This window comes from Rhinatrema bivittatum, chromosome 1 (assembly GCF_901001135.1).
Source record: "Rhinatrema bivittatum chromosome 1, aRhiBiv1.1, whole genome shotgun sequence".
Classification (NCBI taxonomy): domain Eukaryota; kingdom Metazoa; phylum Chordata; class Amphibia; order Gymnophiona; family Rhinatrematidae; genus Rhinatrema; species Rhinatrema bivittatum.
The window spans coordinates 420587015-420607135 of NC_042615.1; the positions used below are offsets into that span (position 1 = coordinate 420587015).

A 20121-nucleotide genomic window follows, 5' to 3' on the forward strand; every position below is an offset into this window, starting at 1 on the left:
CATCTGTGTCTATATAAATCTTTGGGGGAACAACCCAGAGTTGCTTTCTGGGACCCAAGGAAGTATAGTTGACCTAGGAGTATACACTAGTTCTGTCTCTCCCCTAGAAATTGAGCTGAGCTGGGGGTGGCAACCTGTTCCTACTTTCCTGCACAAACAGAGCAGAACAGTTCTGGCCTCCCAGGGAAGGCACAGCAGAGCTGCGTGTGTTGGAGCAGCTTACCCAGAGACAGGATAACCATATGAGCCAGATTTGGGTGTTAAGTGTTGTCATAATTGAGAAGGCCATGAAGTCTAATGGTTATGACTGAAGAGACATAAGGTGATTGCCTATTTGTCCCACTACTTCGGGCTTTACTAGGTGTGTCAGCTTCCTGGCCAAGTTGCTGCTTAGCATATTCACTTCCCACATTCCCCCCACCACCTCTGGTAACCATATTAGGATAGGTGGAAGATGCAAGAAAGTAAATGAGGAGATGGTCAGGGGAAGCAGGGCTGCATTAAAAAAAACTGGTATTAAGCGTGCCATCTGCGGCAGACCTGTGGCGCGGCCCTCTCACCTTCTTACACAGACTCCAGATTCTAGTTCCTCCTCGCTAGCGGCGGTGGGCCACCAGCTCTGACCTCGGACCGCCCCCCCCCCCCCCCCCCCCCCGATGCCTCCGGCTCCACCATTGTCCCCAGCATTTCAGGTCAAGGTGCCATTGCTTGTTGGGCCTCTCCGCATGGTCCGCGGAGAGACACCACTACCGGCTCCACGCCCCTCTCTAGGCGTGCACTTCGCTGATCCTTATGAAGGGCCCGCGGTAGGAACCTGGCTGCAGCCCCGGATGATGACGTCAAACTCCTCAGTGTATTTAAGCTCAGGCCTCGCTCCATAGTGTTGCGTTTGCAACAGGTCTCCTCGCTACTCGAGTACTCATTACTGTGAAAGATTTGTCTCTACTCTCTTCTCCTGACTCTCGTTGTTCCTGGTTCCTGTTCTCTTCATTCCTGCCCTACCTATGCTTTGGATTGACTACACAGATATCAACTTCGCTTTGCTTGACTACGCTTCTCCAGATCCAGACCTCTGCTACTCCTGACTACGCTACAGCCTATCTCCAGACCTCGACCATTGCTTCGATTGACTAACGCTATTGACTTCTCCGTGATCAGACCTTTGCTTCGATTGACTAACGCTATTGACTTTTCATTGATCGGATCTCAGCATTGCTTGCCACAACATCCACATTGATGCCGGCCAAAAAGATAGAAGCAGAGACTACATGCTGCACGTCGGTGCGAGAGTGGTTCGATGCACTGCTGATAATTAATGGTTGCATGTTGGAAGATTTGCACAAATGAATGCTTTTTGGCAGCTGTGAAGTGTTGAAGCCCCTGAGGCAGCGGCTGTGTGAGCCGCGAAACTCGGCCAGAGTCGGGCAAGTTTTTAATATACGTCTCTGTTTTAATAAACATCGAAAAAGTTCCAGGCATCTATTCTTTTGTTTCTCCAGTCCAGAGTAGGACTACACCACCTATTGTCTGCTATCTCTGGGCTGAAGCAACCTCTCTCACTATTCAACCTCGAGGCCCACCTAAGTCCTGCCAGCCTCGGCACCCAAAGGCTCAACCCGTGGGGAACGAGGGCTGGTATTGGTGAAGCTCCAGCGGCCTCTGCCTTCAGCCCACTCTACCTGCCGACAGTGAGGACCCGTAGGTTCTCGCCTACATGTTGCATCAACCCCACCTCGGCCCAAGGGTCCACCTCTGAGGCAACAATTGGTGGACATAAGTAGAATACAAGGGGTGAGGGATTTTATTCCCTGAGATGAAAGAGCAGTGGGCCTGTCCCATTTTCACTATAGCAAAAAGGAGGAGGGAGGCTAGAGAAAGGGAGCCCCATTCTGTCTACCATCCTTCTTACCTCGCTGACCCTACATGCACAGCCTCCAAATACTCACAGTTAGCCTTTGCCCTCCAGTGCTTATTGAGCTCTGCTAGAATTAGAATGGCTGAGAGTTGAGCACTGCAGGAAGCTAGAGGTGAAGGATCACTGAGATAAGTAAGTAGAAAATTGTTTGCCCATCTATGTTGTGTATGAATGTGTGCATTTAGAAGCGTGTTCATTCCCTGCCCTCTCCCCAGCTCCACAGTTGCACTTCCTTAGAGGCTACAAATTAAGCCCATCTCATTTTCTTCCCTCCTTCCATAACATTCAAGTACTGTTCTCCTTTTCAGGTCATTTCTCTCTGCTTAGAGAGACAAAAGTTACCGGTGTGCTTGGTATCTTCATTGGTCTCCTTGGACATGGAAGTGTTGCCTGGTATTGTACTGCATTATATTCTCTTGTCCTCCTTTGGTGTGGAATGAAGGAATGTACAGCTAATGCTGTATGAATTCCGCTCCCTCTACCCACCACACCCAAACCTCTCAGCTGCCCTCTTTCTTTCCCTTTAAATAGTTAACTCAAAGACTGCCACACTACCAGGGGCGGATTGGCCTGTCGGGGGATCGGGCTTCCCCCATTGTGCCGGTCACTCCCATCACGTGGTTTTTTTTTTTGTTTGTTTTTGTTTTTTTAAACAAGGATTCCCACCAAAGAAAATGAGAAGGGCTGCTGCGGCCCGAAAATATATCTACAAAGTCGCGATACTGCAGATGAAGCCATGCTTGAAGTGAGGCTTGTGGGCTGCATCACAGCTCGTTCTGCTGTGCCTGAAGAGAACCTGTGAGCCACGGCAAAGCCCGTCCTGCCGCGGCATGAAGAGAGGTCTGCATGTAGTGCCGGTGCGCCACCAGTCTGGGGGCGGCGATCATATGACTCCTCCTTCTTCCTGACCGCATGGCCCGGAAGAGGAAGTGGTGGGTCCGCGTGGGCGGGAAGAAGAAGAGGCCATGCAGGAAAAAGAAAAGCATCGGCCGTTGCAGGAAGAGGCAGCATTGGCTCCAAGTTTGCGCGGTGTCCAAGAAGCAGCAGTAACTGCTCTCGTGCCTCAGCCTCCACCTCCACGCAAGTGCATTCCCCGGGCTGTCACAGGAAGAGGCATCAAGGGCCAGAGGAAAATCAACAGCGTCACCTCCCTCCCTCCCCCTGCAGAAAACAGAGCAGCATCAGCCCCCACGGCCTCAAGAAAAATGAAGAGGTCCTCTGCCATGGGGTCTGAAAGAGGAGGCTGCTGCTGTACTTCTACTGGGGAGGGGGGAGGAATTGAATGAGTGAGAGCATATGTGTGTGTGTATATATATGTCTCTGTGAGGGCATGTGTGGGTGAAAGAGCATATCTGTCTGTGAGAGCATGTGCATGTGTGTGTGTGTGAGAGCATATATGACTGTGTATGACTGCATGTCTGTGTGTGTGTGTTTCTGTGAGATTATATGTGTGTGTGTGTGTGTGTGTGTGTTGCTGTGTGTGAGAGGATGTTTGTGTCTGTGTGTGTGAGAGCATATTCTATGATTGAGCATGTGTGTTTATATGAGAGAGATTGGGAGGAACAACCCCTCACCTCTCCCCTGCTAATCCACAACAATCTCAGGGCATCTGGAAATCAAAAGATTCCAGGTATGAACAACCAGGGATTTTTTATCCTTTTTAAGTTTTAAGTATTGCATAGTGTTTGAAATATTTTATTGGTCTGGAAAATTTATGAGTTTTCAATTATTAGTCGTTGTTCTATTTGTCAGCTGTTTTGAAATATTCTTTTTATTAGTATGGTTTTACTTCTATTGATCATTTTTATTTACTGATTTTGATGTTTTTTCAGGTATTGTAATATTTCTGTTTTTCCGTTGTTGCACTGCATTAATAGTCTGGCTTGTTGCAGTTAACAGTTCAATTTTTGTCTGAATGTTTGTAATAATACTTTATGGTTACTTTATTCTGCATTTTTGTGAGGGTCTGTTTGTATTTTCATCTGTGACTGAGTTGACGTATTCTGCTAGTGTGGAGATTCTGTGTAGGGATCTGTAGCAGCTTGGCTTTTTCTGTTTTCCTAATGGGTGTATTGGTTTCTTAGGGTCTGGTGTAATGGTCACAGTGTTGCCTTTTAATAAGTAGGGTTGTTAGTGTTTGAGTGCTGGCAGTTATTGCAGTTTTGATATGAAGATTTATTATATTGAAATTGTAATTGAGTTTACTTGTGGTTTTCTGAGGGCAAAGCCCATATCCAACACACATTACAATAGACCTAATACCAATTCCAAGGATCTTTTTTACTTTTTTTGTAGGGTTTTTCAGCACTCCATACAAGTATAATATACATGTTGTAAGTAACATTTTTACCTCACAAGACGTTTATTTTGGAGATATTTTAGCTCAATTCCATCAGGTTCCAGAATTAACATGGCGTGCTTTTGGGACCTGTTGACACATGTGCTGCAGGGAAAGCACAAGAGTGCATCAGTTACCCCACGGGCTGGTTTTGAAAAAATCCCCCAGGCCTATATTTTCCTGCAATCCACCACTGGTGAATATATATGTAAATTATATTGTATGTGTAATTGGGTACCCATGGGCCAGTATGGAGAAAAATCCCCCGGGCTACTACTTTCCCACAATCCGCCCCTGCACACTACCCTTGGACTCAGATACCACCTGCCTGCAGTCCCTGGGCAAAGGTCAGGGATCTGCCCTTCCAATCCACTCACTGGCTGGCAGGGTTTCTATCCTGTGTTATTTAGGGATTCCAGAAATTTTTCATTGTCAGAAACCTGTGAGACCCCTGGACATTGCTTGAGGAGAGGGCGTGGGGACCCTGTCCCTGTGGGGACAAGGATAGAGAAGACCTGCCCCACTGTGTCCTTCCTAGGAAACAGAGAAATGGTGGGGAGCCACTGCAGCGTCTTCTGGTTTTTCAGACATTTTTGTGGAAAGACAGTGTGATTAGGAGACCCAGGAATAAGACTTTGGATATCCCTTCTTCCTACCCTGACAGAGGAACATCGACAGCTGTGTGTACCAGGGATCCCTTGGCAACTTGGGATAAGAGAGAGAGTTTGCAAGATACATTGGAAAACTGTCAGTAAGATCGATATTTATTTACATACGAGAACCCCCACTTGCAGGCCTATGCAGAAAGGTGCATTCAGCTAAACACACCTTTCTGCATGCACTTCCACATTTTTTCCAAAAATGCAAGAAATCTGTTTCTTCCCTCAATGCACCCAACAGGGCATATTGTTCTAGCATATAAAAATACTCGGGAACACATTTCTTGTAACATATAGTCTGGTAATGAAAGGATGGCTTACTGGTTGTGCCCTGCTGATTGCAAAGTGCACGTGAGACATGAAGACTTTTCTGCATAGAGGGTCTTATGAATATTAACCAACCTTTTGAACTGACCTCTCTGTTGAATGGGAAACCCATGTAATCCCTTATGCACAGGAGTAATACTATCAGAAAAATGTGTTTTTGTAATAACCCTTGCAACAGCATTTGGCATTAATTGTAGCTCAGGTTTTAGATAGCCCTACTTATAGGGCCGGATTTTTAAACATACGGTCGCAGGGTGCATTTGTGTGCGCTACCCAGTGCACACAAATGTTTGCCCAATTTTATAACATGCGTGCACAGCTGCATGCATGATATAAAATCTGAGGTCGGCGCACACAAGGGGGGGCACACTAGTGCACCTTGCCCGCGCCGAGCCCTAGGGTAGCCCTGATGGCTTTCCCCGTTCCCTCCGAGGCCGCTCTAAAATCAGAGCGGCCTCGGAGGGAACTTTCCTTCAGCCCCCCCCCCCCCTTCCCCCCCCCTTCCCCATCTAACCCGCCCCCCAGCCCTACCTAAATCCCCCCCACCTTTATTTTGTAAGTTAGGCCTGCCTCTGGCAGGCCTAACTTGCACGTGCTAGCCGGCTGCCAGCGAGCGATCCCCCGGCACGGCGCTGTGCCGGAGGCCTCGGTCCCGCCCCAGGACCGCCCCCGCCCCTTTCACAAAGCCCCGGGACATATGCACGTCCCGGGGCTTTGTGCGCGTCACCGGGCCTATGCAAAATAGACTCAGCGCAAATAACCCCCCTACGCGCGTAAGTCCAGCTGGATTTATGCGGGTAGAGCTTTTAAAATCTGCCCCTAAGAGCATTACAATAATCTAACTTTGTCAAAATGAGAGCTTGAGCAACCTGTCTAAAATCATCTCTAAAAATGAAGGACTTCAGTAGCCTGATGGTTTTCAGTTATAAAGTGCTGTGCTTGCTACAGTTTTTATATAGGCCTTTAAACAAAAACAGGGAACAGCCACAGCCATGCTGTCCCTGGAAGGGTCAACTTAAGATTCCACACCAGAAAATGGTAACTAGGATTTATATAGACTAGGAGCACACCATTCTAGGCTCCACATGGGGGAGCTACAAACCCACATTCCCTGTAGGTACCTGGATCAGTCCAGACCGTGGGTTATGTCCCCAATCCAGCAGATGGAGTCAGCCAAAGCTTTGAGGGGGCGTCACCATAAGTACTACTACCCCCTCTGCAGGAGTTCAGTATCTTCTTACTCCAGCAGATGCGAGTAGGGGAATCTGGGCTTGCTCCCGATTACCTGTAACCTCTTTTGCTTCCCTTGTTTGGGCTCTTCTTTTCTGTTTTGTTCACTTTAGTGTTATTGGATCAAGTTGTGCTTCTTATAAAAAAAAAAAAAAAAAAAGTTAATTGCTTAATTGCTTAACTGGAGAGGCGTGGCTTCCTTGTTGTGCTGGCCCTCTGCCTCTTTTTCTCCTTTCCCGGCGCGAGTCGGGTGGTTAACCGGGGTAAGTTGTATTTTTTTTTATTGCTGTAGATTTCCTTTTCAGCTAGGTTGGACGCGGCGGCCGGTGGGACCGGTCTCCCAGCGTCTTCTCCCTCTCCCGCGGCCATTTTGACGGCTCCTCGTGGGCTGCAGCGGGGAGCAGGGAGATCGCCTTCAGCGGGTTGTGCGGCCAGGAAGGCCCCCCCGCGGCGCCGCTCTTTCTCTCGGCGGGTAGTGCAGGCCATCCGGGCCCCCCCGCGGCGGCGCTCCGTTTCGCGGCCCCCCCCGAGGCTCCCGGGTGTGTTTGGTCTGCCGGGGCTGTTCTTTGCCCGCGCTTTCGATGCCGCGACCGTCGCGTTGCTCGGCCTGCGGCGAGCCAGGATCGCGCATTTCGAGGGAGGGCATCTGTTCTCGGTGCCTCCCCGGGGGGGAAGGCACGTCTCGGTCCCTCTCTCATTTCTCTCCTCTGGCAGCCTTGCCCGGGCGGCGTGGGCCGGCCCCTCCCCCATTCCTGGCGGGAACGGCGGCCATCTTGCATGCGCTGCGCCCTGAAGGAGCTCAGACAGCGCTGGGGGACGGGGATGCCTCAGAGGGCTCTCCCCCGAACTTGCTACCGGAGACGGAGCCGGAAGCAGACCCGCAGGGGCAGGGTCCCCCGGGGCCTCCACCCGCGGAGGTCCCCCCGAGTAGGCCGGGGTTTTCCCCGGAGTTCATCCGCTTGATGCACCTAGCTTATCTGCAGGACCTTGCTGCTCCCGCGGAACCACCTCCACCCAAGCTACCGCGGCCTTCGTCACTCTATCCGGCCCCCCCCCCGCTCCGACGGGCGTGGGGGCCCCACAGCTCTCCTCCCACGCTCGGCTCCCTGTGGGCTCGGGGGGACCTGGGTCAGCCCCAGTCTCTCCTGGGTCGGATCCTGCAGCCTCGGGACAGGGGGACTCCACTTCCGAGGGAGAGGATCCACGCACGCTGCGGCTGTTCCAGCGGGAGGAGCTGGATGACTTAATACCGCAAATCATCCAGGGGTTGGACCTCGATCCCCCGCCGGACCCGCCAGCTCCCGTGGCGCCCGCTGTCGTCACTTCCGCAAAGAAGGGGGATCCGGTGCTGGCAGCCCTTCGCCCGAGGGCTCGGGCTTTTCCCATTCACGAGTCGTTCCTGCAGCTTCTCACCAGGGAATGGGATGCCCCGGAAGCTTCTCTAAAGGGCAGCCGCGCCATGGAGAGGCTGTATCCGCTGCCGGAAGATTTCCTGGATCTCATCAAGGTAGTCACGAAGAGGACGACCATACCGGTGACGGGTGGAGCAGCGTTAAGGGATACGCAAGATCGCAAGCTGGAAGTCTTCCTCAAACGGGTCTTTGAGGTCTCCGCGGTGGGGCTGCGGGCGGCAATGTGCAGCTCGCTTGCCCAGCGGGCCAGTCTTCTCTGGGTGCAACTACTGCTCACCTCTCAGGTGTTGCCGGCCGGGGAGGCCGCCCAGGCGGATAGGCTGGAAGCTGCGGTGGCGTACGGGGCTGACGCCTCCTATGATCTTTTTAGGATCCTCGCCCGTTCCATGGCCTCGGTGGTGGCGGCACGTCGACTCCTATGGCTACGCAACTGGGTGGCGGACACGTCCTCCAAGTCGAGTCTGGGTTCCCTGCCATTCAGGGGTAAGTTCCTGTTCGGGGAGGATCTGGACCAGATCATCAAGTCTCTGGGGGAAAACGCGGTTCATCACCTGCCGGAAGACAGGTATCGCTCCACCAGGGCTTTTTCGTCCTCTCGGACCAGAGCCAGGGCGCAAAGACGCTACAGGACTTACAGACCAGCGGCGACCAGGCCTCCTGCCCCCAGGTCACAGCCCTGGTCGCGCTCCTTTCGCGGGCGCCGCCCCGCGCGTCCCGCTTCCACGGCGGGACAGCCTTCTCCCAAGTCCTCTCAATGATGTTCAGCTCGCCCACTCCGCCGTTCCCAGCATTGGGGGGCGGCTGGCGTTCTTCTACGAGGAGTGGGCGCGGATAACCTCGGATCAGTGGGTCCTGGACACCATCGGACACGGCTACGCGTTGGAATTTGTCCGCGCTCCGAAGGGACGGTTCATCTTCTCCCCCTGCGGCTCGGCCCTCAAGCGAAGGGTGGTGCAGCTGACGCTGGACAGACTGTGGGAAATAGGCGCCATTGTGCCCGTACCCTCCGGAGAGGTGAGCTCGGGCCATTATTCCATCTACTTCGTGGTACCAAAGAAGGACGGTTCCTTCCACCCCATACTGGACTTGAAGGAAGTCAACAGATCCCTCCGGGTGGTCCGGTTCCGCATGGAGACGCTGCGTTCGGTGATCGCGGCGGTACATCGAGGGGAGTTCCTGGCTTCGTTGGATCTGACGGAGGCCTACCTTCACATTCCCATTCGCCGAGAGCATCATCGTCTTCTACGGTTCAAGATTCTGGATCAGCATTTCCAGTTTGTGGCGCTCCCGTTCGGGTTGGCAACGGCCCCGCGCACCTTCACCAAGATCATGGTAGTCGTGGCGGCTGCCCTTCGGAAGGAGGGTATTCTAGTTCATCCTTATCTGGACGATTGGCTCATCCGAGCGAAGTCTTTTCGGCATGGACAGGTTGCAGTGGCCAGAGTAATAGAGTTCCTGCAGTCCCTGGGATGGGTGGGGAATTTCTCCAAGAGCTCCCTCGTGCCCTCGCAGCGCTTGGATTTCTTGGGGGCGACCTTCGACACCCGTCTGGGCGCGGTTTTTCTCTGTCAGGACAAGGCGCACGCCCTGCGGGAGCACATACAGCGGTTTTCTGCATTACCAGCTCCCACCTCCTGGGACTATCTGCAGCTCCTGGGGGTGATGGGTTCCAGCATCGACATGGTACCTTGGGCATTTGCGCACCTCCGGCCTCTACAAAGAGCACTTCTATCCCGTTGGAAACCACTTTCGCAGGACTACCAGGTCATCCTCCCGCTGCCTCAGTTTGCCAGGAGCAGCCTGGCTTGGTGGATGGATCCGGAGAATCTGGCTCGCGGCGTGTCACTCGACCTACCAAATTGGGTAGTGGTAACCACCGACGCCAGTCTCGTAGGCTGGGGAGCAGTCTGCGACCGCAGCGCCACGCAGGGGACGTGGTCAGCGGAGGAGTCGAAGTGGTCCATCAATCGTCTGGAGACCAGAGCGGTCAGGCTAGCGCTCCTCCACTTCCTGCCACTCCTTCGGAACCGGGAGGTCCGAATCTTATCGGACAACGCGACTACGGTGGCCTATATCAACCGACAGGGCGGCACTCGCAGTCCGCAGGTCGCGCTCGAAGCGGCGATGCTGATGCAGTGGGCGGAACGACATCTGTGCCGTCTGGCGGCCTCGCACATCGCGGGCGCGGACAACGTACAGGCGGATTTCCTCAGTCGCCAGCTTCTGGATCCCGGCGAGTGGTCCCTCTCCGACGAGGCGATGCAGTTGCTCGTCCGGCGGTGGGGAGCCCCCCACCTGGATCTCATGGCGTCCGCCCAAAACACCAAGGCTCCTCGTTTCTTCAGTCGCCGGAGAGAGCGGGGGGCGGAGGGCGTAGATGCGCTCGTGCTCCCGTGGCCGGCCAACCTGCTCCTATACGCGTTCCCACCGTGGCCGCTGGTGGGAAGACTACTCCGCCGGATAGAGGCTCATCAGGGGACTGTGATCTTCGTCGCGCCAGAGTGGCCAAGACGACCTTGGTTTGCGGACCTCCTCCAACTAGTAATCGACGGACCCATCCGGCTGGGACATCTTCCCCGCCTCCTCCACCAGGGACCGGTATTTTTCGACCAGGCAGAACTCTTCTGTCTTGCGGCCTGGCTTTTGAGAGGCGCCGCCTTCGGCGACGGGGCTACCCGGAGGCGGTAGTGGCAACGCTGCTGCGTTCTCGGAAGACTTCGACGTCGGTGGCCTACGTAAGAGTCTGGAAGGTCTTCGAGCTGTGGTGTACCGGCCTGAACACGAGACCCATGGAGGCGTCTGTCCCTCAGATCCTTCAGTTTCTACAAGCGGGGGTCGAGAAGGGACTCGCTTACAACTCGCTTCGGGTTCAAGTGGCCGCTCTTGGCTCACTCCTGCGTAACGGAGGATCTCTGCTGCAACACCCGGACATCGCCCGTTTTCTCAAAGGGGTCAAGCATTTGCGGCCTCCTTTGCGGGACCCTTGTCCCTCCTGGAGTCTCAACCTTGTACTCCGTTCCATGTCGGGCCCTCCGTTTGAACCACTGCGGAATGCGACGATCAAGGATCTCACTCTCAAGACTGTGTTTCTGGTGGCCATCTGCTCCGCTCGGCGCATTTCGGAGCTGCAGGCTCTGTCGTGTAGAGAGCCTTATCTCCGATTCTCCGATTCGGGAGTTTCGCTTCGCACTGTGCCCTCCTTCCTTCCGAAGGTGGTGTCCGCGTTCCATATGAATCAGACGGTGGAACTTCCATCTTTCTCTTCGTCTGAGCCGCGGGCTCTCCGTCTCCTTGACGTCCAGCGCACTCTGCGGCTCTACCTGGAGGCTACGAATGATTTCCGGACTTCTGACCATCTCTTCGTCCTTTGGTCCGGTCCCCGGAAGGGATCTCAGGCCTCGAAGACGACCATTGCCAGATGGCTGAAGGCCGGCATTGCCGCTTCCTACATTGGGGCGGGGCGGACTCCCCCGCTCGGCATTGTAGCGCATTCTACACGCTCCCATGCGGCCTCCTGGGCGGAGACCCGCTCGGTATCTTCACAAGAAATTTGTAGAGCGGCTACATGGAAGTCGTTGCACACATTCTCAAGACACTATCGACTCCACCTCGCCTCATCCGTCCATGGACACTTTGGCGAACAGGTTCTACGAGCGGGCCTCGCAGGACCCCACCCGGTTTAGGGACGCTTGGGTACATCCCACGGTCTGGACTGATCCAGGTACGTACAGGGAAAAGAAAATTATTACTTACCTGCTAATTTTCGTTCCTGTAGTACCATGGATCAGTCCAGACGCCCACCGCATTTGGGTTCTAATCCTGCTCAGCTGTTCTTCAGGGTATGGTAGTGTCTTTACTGCTGTTTTCACGTGTTCCCAGTTTTCACTGTTTGTCACCGTTCCCTTGGGGGTTGACACGCTATCCTCATGACCTCCCACCCGTTGGTGGGACGGTCCCAGTTTCTCTATTTAGAATCAGCGGCTTATTGTTGCCGTTTTGTTTAAACTTGATCCAATTCGGGGGTTTCTGTTTACTCGGGCTTTGATATTCTCGATACTGAACTCCTGCAGAGGGGGTAGTAGTACTTATGGTGACGCCCCCTCAAAGCTTTGGCTGACTCCATCTGCTGGATTGGGGACATAACCCACGGTCTGGACTGATCCATGGTACTACAGGAACGAAAATTAGCAGGTAAGTAATAATTTTCTTTTATCTATTCTGTTCCCTCCCCAACTGATTAGAACAGTCCTTCTGGTAGAGATCTAGTAAGATCTTTACACATAGATGGTTGCAAATAGGTTAGTATTACATTTAGATAAGACAGTCATCAAGGATAGCATGATCAGCTCTGGCAGGGGATTTCTCCTGCCAATATATGAATGATATAAATTTCCCAATATTAGAAGAAACTCAGAATCTAAGTGTCCATTTAGATACCAGATAAATGTATTTGGCATTTGGTGGATTAACTGGCAGGAATTGTCCTTCGGAGATGGAAGATATTTTTCAGATAAGGCAAATGGGGTGACTACTCCATGTTCTGGTTGGAATACTCGTTTATTTTTCATACTGCTGCCCAGATGCATGGAGACTTTAGTAACTGGTGTTAAATCCCTTATTGTGTCAGTTTTACTGGTTTGCAAACCCTCAAAGTTGATGATTGAGGCATGTTTATGTGTTCGACTATGCTATCAGACAAGGACAGGTGAGGGGTGGGTAGGGAGGGGAACGGAATGCGCACTTTTGATCTCCACTGTCAGAGGGATTGAGTTTGGTAACGGGGGAAGGGTTAGTAGGGAGGGGAGGGAGAGGAGGGTGGATAGGATGGTACAGAGGGGAATCCATAAAATATTGTTTCATCATTGTGTTCCAAGCTCGCGATGGCACAATTCGAACATTTCTGACACGGGGAGGCAGATTGGAAATGGGAACCTCGGCTGGGAGGGCCCCTATTGTGCAAAAATTTCCAAATTTTCTTATAGAAGTCGATAAGGCTCTCATGGATGGCTAATAAGGGAACAAGAATATTCTCCTGGAATGTGTGCGGAGTTAACTCCCTAATTTAGCAATCCAAACTTTTAACGACACTACAGAGGAAGTCTGCAGATTTAGTCTTTTTACAAGAAACCCATTTGAACGACTTGGAACACAAGAAGTTGTGTCGAGGTTGGGTGGGTGCAGTCCATTTCGCCTCGGCCACGACCAGGTCGGCGGGGGTCTCAGTGTTAATTTGGAAGCATGGCCCACTTATGGTTCAAAAGGAAATTAAAGATCCACGGGGCAGATATATAATTTTAATCACTGAGTTCCATCAGAGTACATATGTATATTGCAATCTATATGCTCCCAATAACCGCAGTCTTGATTTTTTCCGACAACACCTCAGTTGTTCTTATTTGATTGTTTCCCGCCCTTACTGATACTTGGCATCGGACCCCGTGTGTTTTTTTTAAAAAGCGTGTTATGTAGGGAAGAAACTTATATTATTGCACTGGAAGGACTCAAACCCGCACTCGTTCTGGGCGTGGCGTAACCGCCCACATTGGATGATGCAGATGGACTGCCTGACTTCGAGAACTTTCGCCAGTCACCGACGGAAGTTTCTGCAAACATGGGACGCATATATTCAGTCTTTTGAACAGTTGAGATGTGACTTTGGATATTCATTCGGCTGTTTGGGAACGCAATGTGATACCGTACTGTTCAAGGGTGGCTCTTCCTTCTCTGTTAGAAAAGGGGGGGGGGGGAACTAGGGAGAAAGTAGATCTTGTTTACGATATTACCTTGTCAGGTTCTGATTATACTAATCTGTGTGGATGCATAAGGACACCTGTATGTGTGTTTTATTTGCAAAACAATAAAAGTGCTTAAACAAAAATCTACAGTTACTAAAATTAAAACGTAAAACAGTTAACTCTTCAGCTAATTGTAAAATATGGTTAAACTGCGACCCGGGGGACCAGTATACTATATAAACCATCCATTTTAAAACCTTAATTACAATTATTTTTCCCCGCTTCTCCTTTCTCTACCCATATGGCAGAGTCCCCCCTCTCTCACCAAAAAAGCCCAGCTTGAGATCCAAAATTATTCTCATAGCCCCATCGGTAGTCGCTGAAGAGTGGTACAATTGTATTGCGATCTCAGCAGTCCTGTGGGTTTTCGGGGGTGCCAGGTGGGGCAAGTTTGAAGAGGGGTCCCAGAGACCAAAATGTTTTAAGAAATTGTGGCTAGGAGGATGGTTGGGGTTGTTCCTTGGGCCGATAGTTCCTACAACCTTTGAGGGATTTGGGAGGAAGGGAATCTGGCATAATTTTTCTTTTCTTTTTGCAGCACTTAACCAGCTATATAATTTGAAAACAGCCAGTTAAAGCAAAGTTATCTGGATACACATAACTGAATAACTTTAATTCTACCCTGAAGCATGTCCAGATTTAGCCAAATAATTTATTCAGCTCACTCTGAATTTCATAGTTAGCTGGATAATTTATCTGGATAACAGGCCGATACAGTAAAAATCGCGGGAGAGCGGGCAAGCACCCGCTCTCCCGGCGTGCGCACAGGCCACTCTCCTGTGTCACGATTCAGAAAAAAAATTATTCAAATTAGGGCCCGTGGGAAAAAGAGGCGCTAGGGACACTAGTGCATCCCTAGCGCCTCTTTTTGGACAGGAGCGGCGGCTGTCAGCGGGTTTGACAGCCGATGCTCAATTTTGCTGGCGTCGGTTCTCAAACCCACTGACAGCCACGGGTTCGGAAACCGGACGCTGACAAAATTGAGCGTCCGGTTTTCAAGTCGTGGGCCAATTTAAAATTTTTTTTTTATTATTATTTTTAACTTTTGGGACCTCAGACTTAATATCGCCATGATATTAAGTCAGAGGGTGTACAGAAAAGCACTTTTTACTGCTATTCTGTGCACTTTCCCGGTGCCTGGAGAAATTAACGCCTACCTTTCGGTAAGCGCTAATTTCTGAAAGTAAAATTTGCAGCTTGGCTGCACATTTTACTTTCTATATCACACGGGAATAACTAATAGCGCCCGCAACATGCATTTGCATGTTGCGGGTGCTATTAGTTTCGGGGGGGGGGGGGGGTTGGATGCGCGTTTTCAACGCGCTATTACCCCTTACTGAATAAGGAGAAAAGCTAGCGCGTCAAAAACACGTGTCCAAACACGGGTTAACAGTGCGCTCCGCTGGAGCGCACTGTACTGTATCAGCCTGTAAGTTAATTCCACCTGAAATTTCTGCAATTTATTCAGATAAAATTTATCTGGTTAAAGGGACCAGATATTTAACAGTTGGGGTTAGTCCAGCTAACTCAAAAGTCATGCAGATAATCCTCTTTAAAAATGGATTTCCTTATGCCCTGGCCATGTCTGTACATCTGTCTGTCTGTGACACCCTTGGTAGCAGTGCACTGGGCCGTGATGTGTAGGAGGACTGTGCTGGCCAAGGCAGAGAATGTAGCTGGAACCATGGAGCCATCACCTGGACACAGGCATCCACATGATCCGGCGAGCAGAGTGCTGTGGCAGGGAAAAGTCAGTGCCGGCAGTTGGAACTCTGGAGCTTGCGGATGGCCACATGTGTCAAGTGGGCTGGGGGGGCAGCTACCACTGGCAGGTGCTGTGGTAGGGAACATCAGCTAATGGCAACCAAAGCTGTGGAGCCTCTCGTTTTCCACATGAAAGTAGCTGGCTTGGAAGAGAGAGATGTGCCAAGCTGAACCTGTGAGGAAAGAGCACCAGATTTATCTGCACACCTCCTGGTGCTATGATTTAGGATTGTCTTTATTTAAAAAAAAAAAAAAAAAAACGTGCATAAACCTGCTTTAAAACACGCGGCTGGTTTATTTATTTTTATTAGTGCAAGTGCATGCAAATGAGGCAATTAACTATTCACGGGCTATGCAGGGAGCTGCACATCGGTTAGTGCAGGTTTTTGAATGCTGGTTTTTTAACGCCTGGGTAGGGCAGGAATTAAGTTAAAGCACATATCTGGAAACCATGGATTGCCTTCACCTTTTCCGGATATTTGGAACATTTTTGCAGGTCAGCCGTAGAAATCTCTGCTGCATTCCAGCGCCTGCCGACATCCAACGGTACAGCTGCCACGTGGTCAGAGACAGAACATGAAGAGGTTAGACACTGCTCTACCCACCTTCAGTTCCACTCCTGGACCACTAACTCCTTCACTATTTTATAAAAAGGAAAGGCTTTTGCCCCAAGTATCATTTGTGGGTCACCACATTAATGCAGCTTTCAGCATGGATTTCTGCCGTGAGCACACATTTCACTTTTGCGCGGGTTTTCTGCCTGCATCTGATTTGCATAAGGGTCCTTTATTACATCCTGCGGAGTCGCCTGCACTGACAACTAGCACCGATTTCACTGCAGGTCTTATTACATCGACACCATTGTTTGCTTTTAGGTAGGCAGTCCCACACATATGATGGGTAATCTGCTTGTCTTTAGAGAATGCAAGTTGCTTACCTCTTTAGGAGTTGAGCTCTTAGACGGGCCGATACAGTAAAGTCCGCGGGAGAGCAGACGAATGCCCGCTCTCCCGGCGCGCACACCGGCAAAGGGCCGGTGCGCGCGATTCTGTATTTAAATTAGGTGTCGCGGTAAAAACGGGGAAAAGGAGGCGCTAGGGACACTAGCGCGTCCCTAGCACCTCCTTTTTGACAGGAGCGGCGGCTGTCAGCGGGTTTGACAGCCGACGCTCGATTTTGCAGGCGTCAGTTCTCGACCCCGCTGACAGCCACGGGCTCGGAAACCGGACGCCGGCAAAATTGAGCGTCCAGTTTTCGGCCCGACAGCTGCAGGACGAATTCCAATTTTTTTTTTTTTACTTTTTTTACTTTTCGGGATCTCCGACTTAATATCGCTATGATATTAAGTCGGAGGGTGCACAGAAAAGCAGTTTTTACTGCTTTTCTGTGCACTTTCCCGGCGCCGGAAGAAATTAGCCCCTACCTTTGGGTCGGCGCTAATTTCTGAAAGTAAAATGTGCGGCTTGGCTGCACATTTTACTTTCTGTATCCCGGCGCATACCTAATAGGGCCATCAACATGCATTTGCATGTTGAGGGCGCTATTAGGTGCCGCGGGTTGGACGCGCGTTTTCCTCCCCTTACTGAATAAGGGGTAAGGGAAAATGCACGTCTAATAGCAGGCTAACAGTGCGCTCAGTCAGAGCGCACTGTACTGTATCGGCCTGAGAGATATATAACATAACTGTGGTATTTTGCATGCTGTGGCAGCACAGAAACTCCCACATATGCTCAGAAGGGTTTACTAACACTTTCTAGAAAATTTCTGGAAAGTGTCAGATTGGTACCAAGCAAGATTGGCATCACCCCACATGTGTGACAGGTGAGATGCTATCTTCAAAAAACACTTATTATAGGTAAGCAATTTCACTTATTTGGTGTTTTGTTTTCCTTGGAATATACACTAAAATTCATTGTCATTTAGACCCTCTTCTGCTTTTTTTAATGGAAATGGATGTTAGAATTTATTGGCCCAGATTTAAGTTTCAGGCAAAAGTAATGCAAAAAAAATAGTGAAGAAATACTGCAAGCCGACTTGTTTGTACAATTTTATTTAGAAGTGAAGATTAACTAAAACATTGTAAGTGATATCTTTTTATTGGACCAACTTAATATTCAGATGAACTAATATAGAAGCTGCACTACTTTGCAATATTTTGAAATAACGCATCTTTTGGCCAAAGCATTATATCTTACTATGCCTGAAAGGAAAAAATTCAAGAAGAAAACAGAACCTTTAGCAAAAAAATACTGTTGAAATTTTGTCTACTCCCTAAATTTCCCCACAGTGCTTTTTGCACAGCTTTTAGCAGGCCCCATTGTTTTTTTTAATGTGGATTTTTTTTTTTTTTTTACATGAAGCAGGTGCTTCTTTTAGACTATATTTTTTTTTTTTGCTTTCCTAAAGTTGCAGTAAACTAAATCATTGTGCCGCAGATACACTGTTTCAATTTTGAGCAGTGATTTGCACTATTTTTTTGGTCATAAATTTAAATCTGGTCTACAAGCCATGTAAAATTCTCACAATAATTGTATACCTCAGCAAACTTATCATAAGCTACATGAATCCTGAATAACAAAATACGTTTGTGTTTCCTTTTTGTTTCGTAGGGAAATTCACTTTTATTTATGCCCAACGTTCTCAAGGTGTACTTGGAAAATGGACAGACCAAAGCTTTTAAATTTGAGACAAAGACAACCGTGAAGGTATTGCCACATATTTCTAAACCCTTCTTTTTGTTTTGGTTTTTCTGAAGAAAACTTCAGGCCATCAAGGTTTAATCTTCATTGAATGTCCCATGTTTGGTCAGTTGTTCGTTCTAGAGGACAGAACATCCAAAGAAAGGCATGTAAAAAACCTCTTCCATTGGAACTACTGGTTCTGGGTTAGCAAACAATGTAAACCATAAATACTGACAGTTCTGCTGCGTTCATGTTTGTCAGTGACCTATAGCATGACACAGGCACTCGCTACATGTTGGATTCATTTTCCTGTCCAGTTCTCATTTAAAAAAAAAATGTGTCTTCAGACTCCAACATGCTTTTATTAAAAAGAAATTGAGAGGAAAAGTCAGATTAAAATAAAAATGAAATCTGGGTCCCACTGGCACAATCAGAATAAAAATGTTTTGTCTACTAAGACATGGAGAGCTGGTGGCCGACAAGAGTCTAGAATTCATTTCCTAAGACACAGGACCCCGTCATGTACTTATCCATAAATTATAGCCCAATTTAAAACAAGAGAAAACAGCCTTATTTGGGGGGAGTGGGGGTCAGGGTCACTTAGATTTTTTTATAATTATACAAGATGCACAAATTTAACTGGTGAAAAAATGGGCATCCCTGGGTACAGAGTTTGGTTGGGGGGGGAGGGGGAGGGAGAAAGTTAAGCAGTTAGCCTTGTTTTTAGTGCTAACCCCCTAATTTGACCAGGCATGATCATTGATTCTATGTTCAGTATTTATTTATTTAGATTTTTCTATTCCGCTTTTTGCACTTTTTTCAGCACTTCAAAGCAGTCAAGACTATTACTCGATCTGATTTTTTTAAACTGTGAGTCATACGTAGTTTAAAACTGCTTTTGTCTCCTACTCACTCTCGGTTGGCGGTGCAGGTGTAAATTATGCCTCTCCTTGTTTATTGTAGCTCACTATATATTGGGCTTCCTATTTCAGCCCTGAGAGCACTGCAGCTCTTACGAAATGCTGAAGCTAGGTTGATTTCTGGTAAATCAATGAGAGAGCACATTTCACCAGTTCTCCAAGAACTACACTGGCTCCCGGTTCAGTGGAGAGTTATCTATAAAGTCGCAACACTTGTGCACAAATTGCTAGCATTTCATTCCTGTCCATGGATGAACGCTTTGTTGCATATCTATAATCCCAACACAGGCTCCGTGCTCTTCTCAGAGGGGCTTACGAGAAGTCCCTATTGTGTGACCCGCTGCTATCTGAAATGAGATTACATGCATTTATCTGGAACTCCATTCCTTTTGAATTACGTATGAAAGGGTGCACAAAAACTTTTAAAGTGATGTTAAAAATTTGTTAGTTTTGTCTGGCTTAGACAGTATGAGTTTGGATGTTGAGAGTGCAGATTACAATACTATGAGCTTTTTTACTTTGTATGATTTGATGTTGTTAGTTATTGTCTTATTTTATGTGATTTTATTATGTATGTTTTTTGTTCATTGCCTTGGGTCTATGGCAGGGCTTCCCAAACCTGTCCTGGGACCCCACAGCCAGTCGGGTTTTCAGGATACCCACAATGAATATGCAAATTTATCTCATGCATATTCATTGTGGGTATCCTGAAAACCCGATAGGCTGTGGGGTCCCCAGGACAGGTTTGGGAAGCCCTGACCTATGGTATTGGCAGTCTATAAATACCAATAAATAAATATATAGGGATCCTGTCAGTTCCCTGCTAGGATTTAGACAGAATGTACCATTAGTGTGGGGCGGAGACAAAATAGTAATCTTGTAGGTGTACAGCCTCCCCATGTGTAAGCTTGTAAATGGTAAGCTCCTTTGATACTTAGAGCATTGCCACCATCTTACTTTTGTAGAGGCAGCATGTCTTAGCTGTCCCCTGATTTTTCTGTTGCGTAATAGTTCCCTGGATCCTTTTTATTTGGATAGGAGTTTCTTTCCACTCTCCCAATCCTTTTTACATTTGTAAAT

The 20121-nt window shown here is 49.2% G+C and overlaps 1 protein-coding gene across 5 annotated transcripts in view; it reads left to right on the forward strand.

Moving 5' to 3' along the window:
* The window catches only part of FRMPD1 (FERM and PDZ domain containing 1), a 504405-nt gene that overhangs the window by 342234 nt on the left and 142050 nt on the right, over positions 1–20121 (forward strand). For all 5 annotated transcript variants that reach the window (XM_029603113.1, XM_029603121.1, XM_029603130.1 and 2 more), the window contains one exon: positions 18050–18145. In XM_029603113.1, the coding sequence (XP_029458973.1) occupies positions 18050–18145 (96 nt within the window). The remainder of the gene's footprint in view (positions 1–18049; positions 18146–20121) is intronic.